Source organism: Oryzias latipes, chromosome 2, assembly GCF_053564925.1.
Source record: "Oryzias latipes strain Hd-rR chromosome 2, Olatipes_Hd-rR_3.1".
NCBI classification, from domain to species: Eukaryota; Metazoa; Chordata; class Actinopteri; order Beloniformes; family Adrianichthyidae; genus Oryzias; species Oryzias latipes.
Window position 1 is genome coordinate 26,004,105 of NC_136238.1, and position 21,065 is coordinate 26,025,169.

At 41.1% G+C, this 21,065-nt stretch overlaps 2 protein-coding genes across 5 annotated transcripts in view; one reads left to right on the plus strand and one right to left on the minus strand.

The window, feature by feature from the left end:
• LOC144986943 (uncharacterized) overlaps window positions 1-21,065 on the minus strand; it is a 239,117-nt gene that overhangs the window by 200,086 nt on the left and 17,966 nt on the right. The window contains exon 2 of one of the 2 annotated variants that reach the window (XM_078935701.1): window positions 12,956-17,067. The exons of the other annotated variant lie outside the window; for it this stretch is intronic. Within the exon in view, the coding sequence (XP_078791827.1) occupies window positions 14,861-17,067 (2,207 nt within the window). The 3' untranslated portion in view covers window positions 12,956-14,860. Of the gene's footprint in view, window positions 1-12,955; window positions 17,068-21,065 lie in introns of those variants that run through there. 2 annotated transcript variants of the gene reach the window in all.
• LOC144987268 (uncharacterized) overlaps window positions 1-21,065 on the plus strand; it is a 193,711-nt gene that overhangs the window by 137,330 nt on the left and 35,316 nt on the right. The window lies entirely within an intron of this gene.

Sequence of the window (21,065 nt, forward strand, 5' to 3'; positions counted from 1 at the left end):
ATGGGAATAACCACAGCCTCTTTCCAATTGGTCGGCAATTTACCTTCACTCCAGACCCTATTATACATGTCCAATAATTTCAATTTCATTTTCCTACCTAAATGTTTTAACATAACATAACTTATACCATCCCTACCGGGTGATGTAATTTTAGATTTATGTAGTGCTAAATCCAATTCAAAGCAGGTAAACGGAGCATCCATGGTTGTCAAATAAGTGTTATCATCAAAGTCCTTGTAGTGCCGTTCCCTAATTTCATCTCTCCTCCCTTTCCTATACCCTGACAAATTCTCATTACTTTGACTTCTCACAAAAGTTTTAGCCAACATTTCTGCTTTATCCGTATCCGATATCGCCAGGTCATCACCTATTTTCAATACTGGATATTGTAACTCCCTCCTTATACCCTTCATTTTTCTAATCATTCCCCAAACCGTATTAACTGGAGTTGTTCGACCAATTTTATCACAAAAAGCCCTCCAGTACTCCCTTTTCTCCTTTTTAATAATCCTTCTTGCCTGTGAACAAAGTCTCTTATAATTCAACAGATTTTCATATTTGTGTGTCCGTTTTAAGAGTTTCAAACCCTTATTCCTATTCTTAACTGCTATCTTGCAGTCTTCAGTCCACCATGGAACATTTTTCCTCGTCATAGTTGCTTTACTTCTCGGAATTGTTTTTTGCGCCGCTGAAATTATTAAATTTCGAATTTTCTTTTCCATTTCTTCAGCCGTACTCTCCATACTAATGTTTGAACATTCCTCCTCACACATAAAAGTAAATTCACCCCATTTTGCTTTATGAAAAAGCCATCTGCCTTCCTTTCCATTACTTGGTGGTTCTCTATCACCACCAACCCTATAGAACACAGGATAATGGTCACTCCCCATTGTGCTGTTGTGTACATTCCACTCACTACCCCCTGCCAAAACATTTGAAACAAAAGTAAGATCTAGTGCTGACATATTCCCTGTTCGAACATCAATTCTAGTTCCTCTCCCATCATTGAGACACACCAAGTGTAATTCATCCATCAAATCCTCCAATACCTCACCATTAACATCTGTCACCTTCCCCCCCCATAATGTGCTATGTGCATTAAAATCCCCACAAACAATGACATGCCCATTGTCTAGATGAATAATTGATTTAAGAAGACTGAGATCTAACTTTTTGCATGGATTATAGTAATTAACAACGTTTATTCTCCCCAGACCAATATAAATTTCAATGCCAATAAATTCTTCTTGTGTTCCTATCTTAATCACCCTGTAATTGAAATTATTTTTTATAAATGTGGCACAACCACCCCCACCTCCCTCTGCTCTATCACACCGGATTCCCGTATATTGGGAAATTCTAAAATCTAAATTTGGCCTTAACCACGTCTCTTGAATACATATAATATCTGGTTTTTGATCCAGGTCATCTATACACTTTTTCAATTCCTGTCCATTTGCCAATAAGCTCCTTGCATTCCATTGAAGTATAAGAACCATTTACTATCCCACACTTCCCACCTCCTGACTAGACTGGGCACTGAGGTTATTCCGAACCTCTTCCCATGTCAACTCATTGATGTCCAAATGGTTCGCTGCTGCTTTTACAATGATTTGTATTCTTTCTGTTTTTGATTTAGTTTCCATCGTTGCATTTATAACTCCAGCTACAAACGTGACCAGTTTCTTCAAATCTATCAAAACTCTCCCCTCAACATTCCTGTCCTGTATACTGTTTGGCACTTCGTGTATGACTCCTGCCTGTCTATCAGAACTTTTACCAACCATTTTAACTGCATCTGCATATGAGATTCTATGTAGTACTCTGGTTTTTTGAATATGGATTTCTCTCCTCATAACCTCACAACCTGCATATGCAGCACTATGGTCCCCCCCACAGTTACAACACTTTGGTTTCATCTTGTTTCCACAGGACTCATAGCCATGATCTTCTCCACACCTAGGACACCTCTGCTTGCCTTTACATACAGCAGCAGTGTGTCCAAATCTCTGGCAGTGAAAACATCTAATGGGTTTAGGAACATATTCCCTCACAGTATAAGACATGTATCCCAGGGACACTCTGTCCGGCAGGCTTCTTCCCCTAAATTCCAACAATATTCCCTCAGACTCCCTCCTCACACCATCCCGAAAAACACTTAATCTCCTTGCTTCTCTTATTTCTGCCACTCGTAGGTTAGCTTTGAGTTCTGTAAAGGACATCTTCACGAATATTCCCCAAATTACTCCTCTCGGCCCCCGACCTCCCAATCCTACCTTGCTCATACTTACAACTTTATGCTTCCCCGCTTCTCTCATTTTACAGGCCCTGTCCCTCTGCTCCTCACTTCTACAAACAATCAACAGGTTCCCATCTCTCAGGACTTTAGCAACTTTAATGTCCCCCACTTGATTCTTCAAGATAGTCGTCAGTTTTATCGGGCTCAAAGTACTTAACCCTTGTCCTTCAGAAAATCTCAAAATGACTTTATAGCCATCCCGTCCTTCTTCATCACTGTCAGTTGACATCACTCGTCTTTGTTTTTTAGGATCAGCTCCATCAAAACTATTTCCTCTCTTTTCCCTTCCTGTTTCAATCCCAAAGCTCATCTCCATACTATCCTCACTTTCACATCCCCCGTCATCTCCCCACTCCTTCCCAGTCACAACACAGCTGTGCCTACCCGTCACCGCCTTAGCGTCCATCTTCGATTTAGCCATCACCACCACCACTGCTAGCGCCTCGTGCTGTTCTTCTTCTTTGTTTGGCTAACAGCGTCATGGTGCTTTAGCGCCACCAGCTGTTGTGGAGTGTTGTCTGTCGCTCATATTATGATGTCGATGGCGGGGGAAAATAAATTAAGATAAATTAATAAATATTAATAATGATAATAACAACAATATAATAAAACATCAGAGCCAAAGAAAGTGGTCTGAGAAGAAGCAGCTCTGAAGCTCTGGAGCTGACGGTGCAGCTTCAGGACTCATGAGGAGGACCACACTGCAGCGCCTCCTCCTGAAGCATCAGAGAGTCTGCAGACAGAAGATCCTTCCAACAGCAAAGAGGTCTGCAGGAGCTCTTTCCACCACCAGCAACAACCTGAACCAAGCAGGACCTATAAGAAGTTCAGCCACTAAACTTCCACAACTCTGTCATTTCCTTTCAAAAGCTCTGAGCTCCTTCTGAGTCTGCAGAGATGGTGGATGATGTTGAGGTCCAGATGTTTGCAGCTGCTGCAGCTCCCACAGTCACATGAAGGTCTGCAGCTGCTGCAGGAAGTCCAGATGTTTGCAGCTGCTGCAGCTTTCAGCCTGGAGCTTCTTCAGATGAAACAGTGATGCTGAAAACAGCCTGGAGATGTTGTTCATCCATCACAGGGTTTGGTCCAAAGCTCCAGTGCAGCCTCTCACCTCCTCCACCTTCCTCTTTGAGGCAGCAGAAGCTCCTCCTCTTCTTCAGCTGGATGATGCTGTCCTCCACCTGCAGCTGGACCTGGATGTTCTCTCAGACCATGTGGCCTCATGGATCAGAAGGTTGAGGGTTCAAGTCCCTTCATGGTTGAAGTCAGACAGAAGAAGAGTTTGGTTTGGATCCTTTCTTGTCTTTCTGTTCTCATTGAGTCTCTTCTAGTTCCAGGTCTGGTTCAAATAGTGGAATCATCCAAAAGGATGAAAACAGTCCTCCAAGCAGACGTCAGATTGAAAAGCTCATCAAAGAACACATCCAACTAGCCAATCAGCAAAGCACTGACAAGCTGGACTTGTGCTCTCCTTCAGTGAAGAACCTCCTCCTGCTGCTCCTCCATCTTTAGCTCTGACTTTGGAAGTCTTAGCTCCTCCTCCTCACCATCACTGTGACTGTTGACGTCTTCCAACTCCTCCAGAAAGCTGTTTTCTGATGAAGCTCTAACATCTCCTCCCTGTTGCTGCTTTCAGTCCAAACTCACTCTGTTCATGTCAATTCACTCCAGAGAAAATCCTTTTTCTGGGAAGAATTTGCTCCAAGTTTTCCTCCAACTAAGAATCTGCAAACCCAGATGAGAACTCCCAGCAGGAAAAGAATTCATCTGCAGGAAACTAGAAAAAGGCCTTTTTGTGGGAGGAAACCATTCCAGATCTTTACAAACACCAGAAATCCCAACTTTTCCTCCACTTAGCCTGAGTTTGGGTTCCAGGAAGCGGTGTGTGTTCAAGCTCCGCCCCCAGCAGCATCTAATGAAGCCCCTCCTCCAACATGAGGCCACTGGGGAATTCTGAATGAACCTTTACATTTCAACAGAAATTTCAAGCTAAAAACAGGAAAAAAAACTCTCTTCATGTTTGAAAACAATCAAACATTCAAACAGGAAGAGAAAACAACGTTTGTCAGGAAATCAACAGATTTGATTGATTGTAAATCTTCTTCCTGTTGGAATTTGATGAATGGAAGTAGAATCTGTAGAAAGTCAGTTGATGTTTTTCATTTCAGTAAATGAAGGTTTGATCTGCAGATTTCCTGATCACTTTCTGACTGGGATCCAGACCTGATCTAGACGTGACTCATGAGGAAGCAAACAGCACAGAAACTGCTCTGAATGTTCCCTCTTCTTCACTTTCTGTCTGACTTCAACCATGAAGGGACTTGAACCCTCAACCTTCTGATCCATGAGGCCACATGGTCTGAGAGAACATCCAGGTCCAGCTGCAGGTGGAGGACAGCATCATCCAGCCGTCACAGACTGGGGGCGGAGCCTGGAGATGACTGCTGAAGGTCAGAGGGCGGAGCTTCATCAGGATGAAGGTGCTGCTTGGATTCTGCTTTGATGTCCGTCTGTTCTCAGTCCATTCATGGCTGCTGCTCAGAGCTGTTTCTGGATGTTTCTGGAGAATTCATGTCTTTACTGATCCAAATGTGGGATTTCTGTTTTTCTTTGGACTTTTCTTTCTTTAAGGCTTTTAGCTTTTGGAACTTTCTTTGTTTCTATGCTTTAACTTCCAAACGGGTTTATCTAAGACAATCTGATTGTTTTTCATTTGACTTTCTAGGAACTTTCTGTTTCATCTTTGAGGATTTGGACTTTTGAAAGACTTTTAGCTGCAGTTTCATCCGATCTGAATCTAGAGTCAAAGATTCTAAGGAAATCATGGATTCAAAGACATTTGATTGAATTTCTGTCTGGATCAGAAACCAACAGCAGACATTTCAAGCCGTCATCTGTTCCTAATGTTCATTCCCCGCCATCATTGAAAGCTTTTGGAATAGTCCCTAAAGCCAGCGATCGGGCCGCTTTGGAGCATGAACTCATCACTCGGTGTCACGGTGGCAGAGAGATGACAGATCCCAAATCTGAGGCTGAAATGATCACGTCCTACCAGCTCCACTCTGGATTTGGGACCAAAAACCTTTGAAGATGTTGGAGCATTGTTGGAGAATAGACTGACAACATTTGTTTGGAAGAAAGATTGACCTTTGACCCCTCCCTCATGTGTTCCACATCCAGCTGCAGACACACCACTACAGCTCACATTCCACTTCTGATCCAGCAGTTAGAACCAGAGCCTGCATTTGCAGCAGGTTCCAACCCACTGACCGCTGATCCACACAGGGGGACGTCCTAAGGGGCGGAGTCAGCCACTGGAGAGAGCAAAAAGGAGAAATGGGGGTCACTCTGGGCCTCTCTGTGTCTGGACCTTCAGAGGGACAGTGGTTTGGTCCAGAACACGGATGCTAAACTAGCTCTCTGGAAACTTGAACTTGTTGAATGGGAAACTTCCTGAAATCTTCTTCATCTGTTGACTTGTTCTTTCTTCATCTGAATGAGCTCAGTCCTCTCCCAAATCCAACTCCATCTATCTTCAGTGCTTTGGACTGAGTTGGAGCAGAACTAGAGCTTTCTCCAGATGTCCTAGTACTTTTAGATCAGTGTCTTCCAATATTTGGAGCCCAGGTTCACTTCTTTCCCTGACAAAAATCCCAAAAGGCCTACCAGCCACCAAATAGTCAGAAACCAGAGAAACTTGGTGGTCTGCATTGATGAGAAACCAGTCCCTCCAGGATGACACATGGCTTTTTGGAATCATTTCACACACAAACAAATGGGAAGTTGTGCTTGTTGTTCTGAGAAAAGGCAATCGAATGTGTGATAATGGTCAATGTAAATGTTTAGATAAAGGCTGTAGGGGATTCAGGGATTGTGGAGCGGTTGTTGTTTCCTTCTGGGTTAAAGTGCAGTTTTGTGTAACCTCCCAAAGAGGAGAAACCCAAAAAAGAAAGGAAAAGCAAAGAGACAGGTGGAAGCCATCATGAGATTCCTTTCAAACAGGAAGTTCTTTGTCATTTCATGCACTAGTTTCATTTAGCTCTAGTTGTTGAACATTCTAGAAACTCCTAAAAACATTTTCTGTCCACTTTGAAACCATATGGGGCTGACTTGGCCTTGCTCGCTGGGATACGGCCAACATCCAGAAATCTACCAACAGACATTTTTAGCTCTAGTTGTTGAACATTCTATGTTTGGAAGAGGCAGGCTCTTCTAAAAGAAACTAGCAGGAGCCCCAGCGCTGGTCTTTGCTTGGATTTGGTTTAGACTTGTTCAGAGTCAAATGCATGTTTTAAGGGGAGGAGGATTATTTTGTTGTTGCTGTTTTTGTTCCTATTCTTACAATCCACTATATGTCCCGTGTTGAATTCTACTATTAAAATGTGGGAAACAAATGTTTATCAAATCCAAATCAATCCAAAAGCCTGGAGACTGGATGGCCGTGGTCCTCCCTTTGACCTGGACACTGGTTGCCATGGCGACCTGCACACTCACCAAGCTGGAACTTAGAAGAAGAAAAAGAGACCAAAATGATTGATAAAGCAGGTTTTCCAGGGAAATCCCACAAAGTGCTTTCCAAGCTAGAACTAAGAATATCCAGCATGCATTTGGAAAAACTCATTAGCTTCTTGTGGAAAATGATGAGTCATTGTAAAAGCATTCTCTGAATGCTCAGAAAATTTCCTCTAAGGTTGTGGTTGTTTGGAGAAGTCCTCCTCTTCAAAGAAGTTCTCCTGACCATCTTCAAAGCCACTTTCTGCTTTTTCAAACGCTACTGTTCAACAAAAACTTGGTTTCTGCCACAAAACCAACCTTAGACACTGAAACAGAATGAATCCAATGAAGAAATGTGTTGACACCTTTAATTCAAAGCTTCAATCAGTTTGAATCTCATGAAGAACATTTCAAAAATCCACATTTGGATCAGGCGTCTTCATCAGAGCACAACTCATGTTTCCAGGACTGTGACTCACCAATATATCCTCATTTCCTTTACACAATCTGTTTCCATCATTTGGATTTTTCATAAAAACTTGAGTTAGAAAAGAATTGTTGCCCCAAAATGTCCAGTTTGAATAGTCTACAGTTTGTTGTGTTTGGTTGCTAGGTAACAGGGTCTTTAATGTCTATGATGTCATGGTGGCTTTCAGAGTTGAACTCCTGAATATGACGGTAAACATTTGGATTGAACAAAAATGGGATTGAAGCTCATGCTAAATCCTGATCTCAATGCTGAAAAAACCTCCTCCTAGATTCTGGTTGTTTGGAGAAGTCCTCCTCTTCCAAGAATTCCTGAAAAAAGCCCTCATTTCTCCTGACCATCTTCAAAGCCACTTTCTGCTTTAGTTTAGTCCAAACTTGCTTTATGCTGACAACATTTACAGCTTGAATCCATCTGAAGAATCCAAGGAAACAAACCAATCTAAGTCTGCATTCATGCCACTTCAGAACCAACAAAGCATGTTTCCAGGACGCTGACTTACCAATAGAACTTGGGATTTCCTTTGCAGAATCCTTCTCCGTGTGTTTTCCTTTGTTTTTCTCCCCAAAACCTAAAGCTGAGATTTTTGCTGAGCTGCAGAACAAACGTCTGACTGCTTTAACCGCCGTTGATGGTTTGTTGTGTTTCCCTCTATAGCTGCTATGGTCTTGGTATGGTTGCTAGGTAACGCTGTCTTTGACGATGATGACGTCAGAGTGGCCTCTAGAATGGACTTTTTTCTTGTGGAACCAGGAGCTGTAACTTTTACGGCACTAGGACCCAGAAAGAGGTCCAGGCAGTGACGGTGTTCAGTGACGGACTGCGCAGCCGCACTTCCTCCAAACGCCACTATTCATCCATGTTTTCTTCATCCAGGAAATCATCTGTGTCTCCTTTGATCTGTGCTGAGTCAGCACTTTGACTTCTTTTCAACTTTAGATCCATCATTTACAATCAAGGATTTATTGATAAACATGATTTATTGACAGAAAATAAAGAGTAAATGTATTTATCATCCAGCAGTGATTGTGGTGTTTGTAAGTCTTTTATTTTGAAATTCCAATCCAAAAGACACTGGAGCATCAAAGAATCCAACCCATCTCTGCCAACATGAGGCTCTTACTTTGAAAAGTCCCAACTTCCTGCAGGGAAACAGGCTTTCTGCTGCTGCACTGACAGATGTGCACGAGCTTGAAAGAGCTTCCTGACTGAGGAGCTGCAGACTTCAGCATCGTCATGGGAACACAGTCTGCTGCTGCTTCTGGAAACGTCTTCAAGGCTGTGGTGGGACTTGTTGGTCTGGAGGACAGATTCTCGGAGCAAATGCTGCTTCAGCTTCAAGCTTCAGCTCTTTTCTTCTGGCAGAGCTTAGAAGAAATGGAAACCTCCTTTGTTCTGACTGTTTGCTCCAAATCCCAGATTCAGGAATTCCTCCAAGAAGTTCAGCTCAGAGATCATCAGCAGAGAAAAGCCTGAAGTTCTGATGGAAAATGACAACAGAACATGATCAATATTATTGATCCACATGGAATCCAGAAGAAACTCTGAGGTGAAGACATGAAGACACAAGCTTCAGAGACATGAGGAGAAGTCAGAGTGGATTCATTCTGGACTTTCTTCTCACATCTTCTCTTCAGAACATCTTTGTCTTTGATCCTTCAAATCTTCTGAAATCTGATCATCCATGGATTGTTTTTGTGGGATCAGATCCAGAGTTGCTGAAAGTTCTGCTGCCCTCTGCTGGTCAAAGTGTCCAAACAGCAGAGAGGAGATTCTCTGGGATTCATTGGAGTCCAGATTCTCCTGGATGTGAACAGTCTCTGCTTCTGGAACAGAAGAGTCCTTCTCAGAGCAGCATTGAGGATCTGTTCCGTCCGGCTGAGAGCGCTCCCTGCTGGTAGGAGACAGAAGCACATCAGCTGCTTTTCTTTGGCCGTTCAGAAACAGTCTGGAGACTCTAAAAAACCTCCACTTCCTGAAGCAAACGGATGCAGAGCATCATGTTTGATCCTCTTCCTTCAGAAACGGCTCCATTGTTCCATCGCTCAGCAGTTTGACTAAAGCAGCTGAGAGTCTTGATGCAAACAGACCTCAGCAGCTCATCCAGAACGCCATGACAGAAGCACATGCAGCAGCACGTGCACGCTCCCAGAGAACAGCAGCTGATCCAAGTCTTGACTTTGAGGTGAGACCTTTCTGTTCTGCTTGGAGCACACTTCAACATGAACTTCATTTCCCATCATTCCATCTGTCAGGAGAGAACAGCTGCAATCAGCTTCCTTCAGGAATGACTGCAGGTAGAAGGATCTTTCATTCTTCAGCACCACCAGGACCCACATCCAGCCCATCAACAGCCAGAACATCAGTGACATCAGCGTCTGATCTTCATCACATCATCATCATCAAAGGACCACCTCTATGTTTTTAAAATCTGATGGATTTCAGTCTTTCTGCAGCTTCTCATCAAGTGGATCGTCAAATATTTTCATTTCCTGTTTTCTGTTTTAAATGCTGAAGAAAAATCTTTCCAGTTTTAAAAAGATGAGACTAATAAAGTTATTGGAAAGACCCTGTCTGCTGCAGGACCTGTGCAGTTGCATTGTGGGTAATAATGTTCTGTTTGGGATATTTGCTGGATTCTGGATGTTGACAGTTGTGTTGGTCTTGATTGTTTACCGTTGTGGTTTGGATGTTTGTTGTTATTTGTAGCACAGCTGAGTAGGTTCTTCATAGACAACATGTTGCTCTGCCAATGTGCCTTTGGGCCAACTTGATTGGGCTGTTTGGAAGAATAATGAGGATAAATGAGAGCCTCCATCAGATCATGTTTCTGCTGTTTTTCAGAACTGCATCTGAACCTGAAAGCTGTCTGTCATATTTATGCAGCCTTTTTCAATAGAAACTGATCTAAACTGCAGATTCTATTGATTTCTCCATCAGATTTATGTCTAGGGGTGTAACGATACGCTAAAATCTCAATTCGGTTCCATTCAGAGTCTCATAGGGCTCAGTTCCATACGTTTTGGTTCGGTACGGCTGTTTAACAAATCTGTCTGATATGAACTTCTATTTTATGAACTATTACTTTATTGTTATTTATGGTGTGTGTTTGTGTGACTTTTTATCTTCCACTATGAAGCTGTCTAACCTGATCATGGTTGGTGACTTTAACATACATATTAATGATGACTCTGACCTCTTTGCCAGAGGTTTCAGTCTCATGGACTCTTTTAATTCTATTCAGCATGTGTCTGGGTCCACACATGTTAAAGATGGAACACTCAACCTTGTTTTTACATTAGGTGTGCATTCTGACTATTTTTTCTGAGGACATTTTTATTTCTGACAATCATTGTTTTTTTTTCTTTCTTTTCTTTCTCTGTGTCACTCTTGCCTGCACATAGACAATTTAGCTCTCACATGTTTAACTCTTGAGACCTTTTCTAACACTTTTAATCTGGTTCTCTTTCCGTGCACAGATGTTAATTCGTTATTATGCACTTTTAATAGTTACTGTCTTTCTATTTTAGATGGAGTCTGTCCCATTAAAACTAGACTGGCCCCCGTCACTAAGGTTTCCCCTTGGATAAATGACAGCATTAGGCATCTAAAACGATCTTGAAGAAAATCAAACGGTTTTGGAAAAAAACTCATTTACATGTTCATCTACTTCATCTGAAGGATCTTTTAGTTTCTTTTAACAACGCTGTTAGAGGTGCGAGGGCTGCTTACTTCACTAATCTCATTTCTAAAAGCAGAGGTAATCCTAAAGTGTTTCTATTCAACACCATTAGTGATTTTGTGATGCCCAGTCCACCTGCCGTCCCCATCCATTCAAATGACAATTGTGATAGGTTTTTTTATTATTTTTTATTAACAAAGTCAGATCTGTGAGAAGCTCTCTGTGTCACACAGCTGGTCTTGGTTCAGTTCCTAGTCCACCTCGGTCTGTAATTTTAGGCTGCATTTACACTGCATGGTTCAAGTGACCCAATTCCGATAGTATCCTCTCATGTGGCACAGATCGGATATGACATGTGACTATGTAAGCAGGACAAAAGCGCATTGATTCCTATTTTCTCTGTGATGGTGTGGCACCGTCAGATGGCGAGGTGTCAAAGTTCTTGAATAAAGAAAGAACCTCCTCACCTTGGCTCCTCTGCATCCTTTTCCGACGGGACTGCGTCACATTATGGTGTCAGAAGTGGGATCGCAGAGGAGACCACAAAAAGGTGAGGACGCAGAGGTGGGGAGGAAGATCTGCAGGCACAGCTCCGTTCCAGGAAGTCAATCCTCAAAGGAAGAGGGGGTGGATCCGGGTGGCCTCGGCGGTTCATCAGGCCTGGCCAGGGGCCCTGAAAGACCTACGGCGTCCAACTCAGCGCCCATGACGAGCGGCGGACCTCGCGGACAGCAAGGGCAGACCGCCGGAGCACGGAGATGGCCGGAGGCGGGATGGGCACACTGCCTGGTTCCACTGCCGCCTACGCAGGCTTTGAAGGCCACGTCTACCGGGTTGTCCACGGGGTGCTCCGGGAGAGGCGTAACATCTCGCCAGGAACTTGCTGTCGGTGGCTCCGATCGGCTAAGGTGCCATCCGGAAGGAGACACGCGGGGGCGTGTGGCCAATGGAAGGGCCTTTGCTGGGGCTGGGACCGACCAGAGCGGCGCACCAAGGAGCAGATCGGAGGGGTCGCCGTCATGGAGCAGCTTCAGCCCGTGCATCCATCCGGCGTCGGGACGTGGGTGGAGGAGCACGAGCCAGAGGAAGGACCCGCTGATGCCTGGCCAATGGACTGCAGGGCCTCTACTTTGGACGAGGGGCGCCTGCTGAACTGTCTGGTGGATCGGCGTGCTGCCTGCACTGTGGCAGATGGCTGGAATGGATTGCCGCACATCGTCAATCCCTCGGAGGAGGGGGATGGTGTGACGGTGTGGCACCGTCAGATGACGAGGGGGGCCACACTGTGTTTCATTATTTGTGCATTTATGTATTTTATGTTTAAAATGACTACCTGTGGTGCCACCCGGAAGCTAATGGAGAGCAACGCCCAATGGGCGTGGCCTGTGGGAGCACCATAGGTAGTGAAATGAGGAGTGTGACGGAGGTGCCAAGCGCTGTGTGGCCCTGCGTGAAGCAATAGTGGTGTCAAAGTTCTTGAATAAAGAAAGAACCTCCTCACCTTGGCTCCTCTGCATCCTTTTCCGACGGGACCCCGTCACATTATGGTGTCAGAAGTGGGATCGCAGAGGAGACCACAAAAAGGTGAGGAGCAGATCGGAGGGGTCGCTGTCATGGAGCAGCTGCAGCCCGTGCATCCATCCGGCGTCGGGACGTGGGTGGAGGAGGGTTTAACTATTTCACTTGTTGAATAATGTTCCCACAAATATCAGAATATAAATGAAATTGAAATAAACATACACCGTACCAATGGCATCAACAAAGTCATCCAAGCATTGAAATGTTTGTTGTTCAGCTCACTATGACTGCCAGACAAAACCCCCACCTGCACACTGTCACCTATTTAAATACCTCTTCCCATCTACCTACCTGGTAGATTAGGATTTACATTTTCCTTATACTGCGCCCTGCTGCTATGGAGTTGATCCTACCTGGAATAATCCTCAAAATCAATGTTCAGGAGCAAAAATAAAGAAAATAGAAGACAAAAAGGCAGGATAGACAAATCTTAACAGTATTTATTGATCATTTTATTTTAGTGTAAACTTACACCAGAAAATATTCATAAGAATACTAATAAGGTACCAGAGTGAAAAGCAGCAGATTAAAAGGACTTAATAGATCAAATCTTAACGATACCTATCTCTACTAGATGTTAACTCTACTAGATGTTAGCTCTAATAATTCAAAACAACTAATTTCTATTAACAGGTACATCTAAAATAATTCATTTTGTGAACAAGGTTTTACATATTTTGTCAGCAGTAAAACTCATTATCTAGTATCATTACACACAGATTGAAATGTATTGATACTTTACTTTGTTGCTTTTGATAATTGTGGCTTAGAGAAGATGAAAAGCTAAAAAAAGCTGTCCAAGAAAGTCAGGATAAGACAAGACAAGACTTTATTGATCCCCAGAGGGAAATTCAGTTATTACAGCAACAAAACAAGAAATATGGCAGTTAGAAAAACAAATAGTCAGTAAAAAATAAAATTGTAATAAAAGTGGAAGTAAAAGTACACGTCATAACTAAAGCAAACACCGCAGCAGTTTCAGCAGTCCTAACTGTGTCATTCTATAGTCTAACAGCTGTTGGGATAAAGGACCTCCTGTAGCAAATCATACATTAAAACAACCAAAGTTTTTTTTTTCTTTTTAGAAAAATTCCTTTCTACACATTCAATACTCACTTTTGCCTTCCTCTGATAAAATTACTTCATCAATATGGCATGGAGGCCATCAGCCTGTGGCTCTATGTACATGAAAGAAAGCTCAGGTTGCTATGGAGTTCATTAAAACATTGGGGTTTTACCCCAGGAGTTTTAAGCATTAAAAACTCACTTTCAAATATTTAATTTTCTAAGATACAGAACTTTTTCTAAAGTCTTCTGCTGTGGTACAGAGGTTGACCTCTTATCAGAAAATTTTTGAATTTAGAGTTTACACTAAATCCTTACATTTATTCATTCATTTTTCCCTTTCGGGGTCACAGGGCTGCCGGAGCATATCCCGGCTACTTGGGCGTAGGCAGGGGACAACCTGGACAGGTCACCAGTCTGTTGCAGGGTAGAACATCCACAGTCACACACCCATTCACTCTCACACTCACACCTATGGACAATTTAAAATTGCCAAATAACCTATGAAGCATGTTTTTGGATGGTGGGACGAAGCCTGAGATCCCGGAGAGAACCCACGCATGCACGGGGAGAACATGCAAACTCCACACAGAAAGGTCCCCCATTGATGTCGTGTTTTTCATGTCCCCCCAGCTGGGACTTGAACTGGGGGCCTTCTTGCTGTGAGGCAAGAGTGCTAACCACTGCGCCACCATGCAGCCCTAAATCCTTACAATGTCAAAAAGTCTTACAAGTTCTAATGTGTTGTTTGAGATGAGATACATCACAAAAACTTTTTTTACATTCTTTACAAGAAAGAAAGCCCTAGTGGTCAAGGCAGAAGAGCACTATTTACTGGCGTACAGAAGAGAAGCGCCATCTTTTGAACTTGTCCAGACATGCCCCTTACACTCACAATCAGCAGAGAAGCAGTTGCCAGAGGTGTGAAGCTGTAAGGATTCCCTGTGTGTTTCCCCTTCTCTTTGTGTGCATTCTTGAGGAAATGTAAGTCGTTCCTGCTTCTCATTTATCAATAATTTTGTGATTTATTTTATATTATAAGATATTTATTTCATATTATAACATGTTGTGGAAGTTTGAGTTATTTGAATATCTGTCTTTAGTTCTACTTCAACATCATCCTACACACATGGATGAAGGCAACAGCTGCTGTAGTTCATCATCTTCCAACGTTGTTCAATAAAAGAAGAAACTTCAGTCTCTTCTCCAAGTGCCATGATTCTCTGACCGGAATCTTGTTCCATGATCTGCCTCCTCAACCACAAATCTTTAAGCGAGGCTCGACCTCCCTCGCACATCCTGTGTGAGTTCTCATGTGTTTTCTGAGATGAGATATTTGACTAAAACTTTTATCACATTCTTGACAAGAAAAAGGCTTTTCTCCTGTGTGAATTCTCATGTGTGTTTTGAGATGAGATATTTGACTAAAACTTTTATCACATTCTTTACAAGGAAAAGGCTTTTCTCCTGTGTGAGTTCTCATGTGTATTTTGAGATCAGATGTATTACTAAAACTTTTATCACATTCTTTACAAGAAAAAGGCTTTTCTCCTGTGTGAGTTCTCATGTGTGTTTTGAGATGAGTTATTTGACTAAAACTTTTATCACATGCTTTACAAGAAAAGGGCTTTTCTCCTGTGTGAGTTCTCATGTGTTTTTTGAGATGAGATCCATCACTAAAACTTGTATCACATTCTTTACAAGAAAAAGGCTTTTCTCCTGTGTGAATTCTCATGTGTGTTTTGAGATAAGATCCATCACTAAAACTTCTATCACATTCTTGACAAGAAAAAGGCTTTTCTCCTGTGTGAGTTCTCATGTGTATTTTGAGACTAGATGTATGACTAAAACTTTTATCACATTCTTTACAAGGAAAAGGCTTTTCTCCTGTGTGAGTTCTCATGTGTGTTTTGAGACCAGATATTTGACTAAAACGTTTTTTACATTTTTTACAAGAAAAAGGCTTTTCTCCTGTGTGAGTTCTCATGTGTCTTTTGAAACAAGATCCATCACTAAAACTTCTATCACATTCTTTACAAGAAAAAGGCTTTTCTCCTGTGTGAGTTCTCATGTGTGTTTTGAGACTAGATGTATGACTAAAACTTTTATCACATTCTTTACAAGAAAAAGGCTTTTCTCCTGTGTGAGTTATCATGTGTGTTTTGAGACTAGATGTATGACTAAAACTTTTATCACATTCTTTACAAGAAAAAGGCTTTTCTCCTGTGTGAGTTCTCATGTGTATATTGAGATGAGATCTGTCACTAAATCTTTTATTACAGTCTTTACACGGAAAAGGCTTTTCTCCTGTGTGAGTTGTCATATGTCCTTTGAGACTAAATCCGTTACTAAACCTTTTCTCACATTCTTTATAAGAAGTTTTTTTATCTTTTGCATGGATTCTTGTGTGAATTCTGAACTGAGCTTTGTTACAAAAGCTTTTACCACATTCTCTACAGATATAACATCTTTCATCAGACCCAGTTTCCATGTAGTTAGTAATTATTCTTGAGTTTTTACCAGACGTGATAGAGGAAAGTCTCTCTTCTTTTGGAGATTGGTTGTATTTCTTACCCAGATTTGTCTTCTTGGGATTTTTTCTTACATCAGTGTTGCACAGACTTTCTGACATGTGAGAGCTGTCCACACTTTGGACATGACTTCTGTCTCTTTTCTTCCTCTGATCTCTGTTCTGTTGGTCCGTCTCTTCATCTGTAGTTGATGTTGATTCTGTCTCTTCATCTGTAGTTGATGTTGATGCTGTCTCTTCATCTGTAGTTGATGTTGATTCTTCATGTTGGTTTCCTACTTCATCCTGACTATCAGTTACATTAAAGCTCTGCTGATTATTTGGATCTGCTTCACTGTTCTCATCTACTTCATAAGTAGGAATCTCCATCAAAGCATCAGTCTCCTGCACAAGCTCAAGATGCTCTTCATCCTGATTGATGCAGAGTTCCCTTGGTTCCTCTTTAATCTGTGGTGATTCTGGTTTCCCCCATTTCTCTTCATTTTGTGGTGGTTCTGGTTCCTCCTGTTCCTCTTTAATCTGTGGAGGTTCTGGTTCCTCATGTTCTTCTTTAATCTGTGGAGGTTCTGTTTCCTTCTGCTCTTCTTTAATCTGTGGAGGTTCTGGTTCCTCCTGTTCCTCTTTAATCTGTGGAGGTTCTGGTTCCTTCTGCTCTTCTTTAATCTGTGGAGGTTCTGGTTTGTCCTGATTTTCTTTAATCTGTGGATGTTCTAGTTCCTGCAGTTCCTCTTTCATCTGTGGTGGTTCTGGTTCCTGCTGTTCCTCTTTAATCTGTGGAGGTTCTGGTTCCTGCTGTTCCTCTTTAATCTGTGGAGGTTCTGGTTCCTGCTGTTCCTCTTTAATCTGTGGTGGTTCTGGTTTCTCCTGTTGCACTCTGACATTTCTCTGCCGGTTGCAGAAATCTTCTTCAGTCTCATAGTGCTGGGGGAAAACTTCAGGGACACAAACACAGAAAGGAGCCTTATTCTTTAAAAGGACTTTACATCTTGTCAAAAAGCAATAAATATCAAAAACCTCGCAGTAAGAAAAATGCATGAAAAGGTTTTGTTTTTAAATGTATCTACTCAGATGTCATTCAAAGTTAAGAAATTAAGAAGTGATTTTGGTCTTGAATTTATTTATAAGTTACAAAAAACACTCATATTTTTGCAAAGAAGAAGAAACTAAATTAGATTGAGATCCGTAATTTGACTATAGCATATAAACAGACATGTATTTAAGTTTTAATAAATTATTACATTTGCTACAGGGATCTATGGGGGAAAAATCCTGTTACCAATACCAGTATGAACTAAAACCAAAACTTTATCGATTTGTATAACATCTTTCATTCCCGTTACGCACACAAATTGCTTATCATAAAATAAAATAGCAATAAAAAAATAATTAAAGAAGAAAACACAGGATAATAGTAATTATGTCAAGTCTTAACATTGTTACCTGGAATGTGCGTGGACTTGGCTTTGGGTCAAAGCGACTGAAAGTGTTTAACAACCTGACTGATCTTAAAGCAAATCTAGCTTTACTGCAGGAGAACCACTTATCTAAATCAGCTGATCATCTCTTGTGCTGCTAACAATTTCCATTCATGTATTCTGCTGGTTACAACTCCAAACAAAGATGAGTTTCTATTTTTAATTAATAAAAACATTTATTTTACTCATAAAGATACAGTTACTGACCAAAACATTTTGGTACGGCACTTTCGGTTCGGTTCACTCTTGTACTGTTTCGGTAGCCCCCCCCCCAATGTGTTAACTGTGCAGAGGAGGTGGAACTAATGTTACTCGCGGTATTCCGTTGAGACTCTCAATGGTTTCTGCTCTCGCATGCCTTTAGAGGGGGTCAGAGCATGGCCACGCACATCAAGCAAGCAGCAACAAGAGTGTTCTGTTTATGTAGCTCAGTTATGGAGGGTCTGAATGGTTCAATGAACCCCGAAGGAAGATCCGTCTTCCACGGTCAGAAATGTCATTGCAGTTCAGGTTCAACAGCTACAGTGTTGGACAAAATTGTTGGTACCCCTCAGTTAAATAATAAATTCCACAATGCTTACTTGAAAGGTTCAAAAGTAACAATAAATTACAATGTATTGAAAATTAAATAATCAAAATCAGCCATTACGTTTGAGTTGTTGATTAACAGAATTATAAAAAAGGTAAAAAACTAATGAAATGGGCTGGACAAAAATAATGGTACCTCTATAAAAGACTGAGAACTAATTGCCCAGGGGGGTCATGATAAACTTAGGTATGTCCTTTAAGTGACAACACAGCTGTTTTCAAACCCATAATCAGTCAGTCTGCCTATTTAAAGAGAGACAAATAGTCAAGTTGCTGTTTGGTGAAAAGGTATGAACCAAACTGAACATGGACAACAGAAAGCCAAGGAGAGAATTGTCCCAGGACATTAGAAACAAAATTATAGACAAACTATAGCCGCGTTTACATGGGCAAAAGTAATCGGAAAGAACGCCTGATCGGAAGAAAAATGTTTTGTTGTTTTGCTGTGTGAGAATTTCGGACTGTGAGCCGACCCGCTGCTCTGCGTTAGCGACTGCCGGACTCACGAGAACCAAGCAGAGCTCGAGCCACCAGCTCACACAGCGGCTTTATGGCGGTGTGTGAGCTTTTCAAAGCAGAAATGCCTCTCAGTCCTTAGAAATTGTTCAAACAATCACATGGATTTGTGTTTCCAGTCTCGTCCCGACAAAATAAAGGCTGATGTTATTCCCACACATTTACGTGCAGCCAAGATGCAGATTGCAGCATTTTTGTCCATCAAAAGGCTAAATTTTGTGAGGTCTTGTTAGCCTCTCCTAACAATGGCTTCTTCCAGTTCTGTTCTTCGGTAACGTTTTATAATTAGAGTCCTTAATAGACTATTTATAGGACATTACCAAGTCCTTAATAAACTATTTACAAAAGATTAACAAGCACTAGAAATATCTTAGTAAGCTTCTTATAAGTACATTTATTAGCATGAATAAGTCCTTAATAAACTATTTATAAGACATTAACAAACACTAGTAAGGTTTTAGTTGAATTAATCTGCTTATAAATATATTGACATGTCCCTTAATAAACAACTTATAAGACATTAACAAGGATGAGTAATGTTGTATTAAGATGCTTATAAAGACATTTATTAGTATTTGTTAATCCTGTTCACAAGTTATTTACAAATTGCTTGTATGTGATTAATAAACATATTAACAGTGTTCTTATTAACAGTTTATTGAGTGTTTTGCAGCCCCCCAATCTAAAGCGTGACAAACCATTTATAAATTGCTTGTATGTGATTAATAAACATATTAACAATTCCCATGTCAAGCTGGACTCAAATTTTTTTAAGTCCGGCTGATGTGACTCAACCTCAATACTACACCACCTGGATGAACGAGAACCTGACAGTTTGAGTGTTTTGCTGCCTCCTAAGTGTGGGCTATGTTCTGCCACAAAGAACCACAAAGTACAGAATATGGAGAGGGTGGAGAGGGTGAGCAGCTTCAAGTGCCTTGGTGTAAACATCTCGGAGGACCTGACTTGGACTACTCACATTCAAACACAGGTTAATAAAGCAAGGCAAAGACTGTACCATCTGTGACAGCTGAGGAATTTCAGGGTCTCACCAGCAATCCTGAAAACCTTCTATTCCGGTGCCATAGAAAGTGTATTGACTCAGTGTATCTCAGTGTGGTATGGGAACAGCTCTAGTCAAGACTGCAAAGCCCTGCAGAGAGTTGTGCGCTTAGCTGAGCGCATTTCAGGGTCTACTCTCCCCTCCCTGCAGGACACCTACCTCAAACGCTACAGAAGTAGAGCTGCAAAGATCATCAAAGACTCCACCCACCCCAGTTATCATATTTTCACTCTGCTGCCATCTGGTAAGCGCTACCATGGCCTGATGGCAAAGACAGAGAGACTCAGGAGGAGTTTCTACCCCCAGGCCATCAGGCTCTTAAACTCCAAACGGGTATCTTAATTATCTAAGTCTACAGTTTACATTCATGCACATTATCTTTGCGTTCTATATTCAATTCTACAATACACATTTTTTCTTATTTCATCTTTACATAGCTTTACTTTACTTATATATATTATGTATATTTTACAGAAATATATTTTGTACATTTCCTGTGCTGCTTTACTTAATTATTGCACTGTCCACAGAGCTGACCTGGCTTACATTTCACTACGGGTTGTATTGCTAAATATAACTTTGTATGTGACAAATAAAGAATCTTGAATCTTGGAATGGAATGGAAACAAGTTTATTTCGAATATATGTTAAAAAAAACAAAACAAAAAGAAAGAACAGACATAAATAAAAAAAGAGAATATAAAGAAAACGTTCACGCTCAAGAACCGTTATAAACACAAACAGAATTTTTTTCTTTTCTTTTTTCTTCCATATATGAACACAAATACTACAAACAATTAAACAATTATACATATTCGAAAAGGAGTGAGAAGAAGTATAAACTTATATAAACTCACCCCCTATTCCTCATCAATATTAATTACATTAGTAAGCAGCTTCTTTGTTTATACACAATGTTTCATAAGGTATAATAATTTTCACAGAGTACTGTCCTAAATACTTAGCATGAATTATTATTGAAGAATACTATGCGCATATTAAGATAAGAATAATATACACATACATATTTTTACATATGTATACTTACATACATATATACATCTAATATCCATCCGATATATTTGAATATCGTTTTAAAATCATATTTTTATATCTTATTTTAAAGAGTTTTATGTTGGGACATTGCTTTATTTCATCTTCTATACTGTTCCACAATTTTGCTCCACAAATAGAAACACTGAAACATCTTCTATTTGTGCGTGCTTTGTGTATGTAAAAATTTTGTTTTCTTCTCAAACTGTACTCTCCCTCTCTTTTCATGAATAAT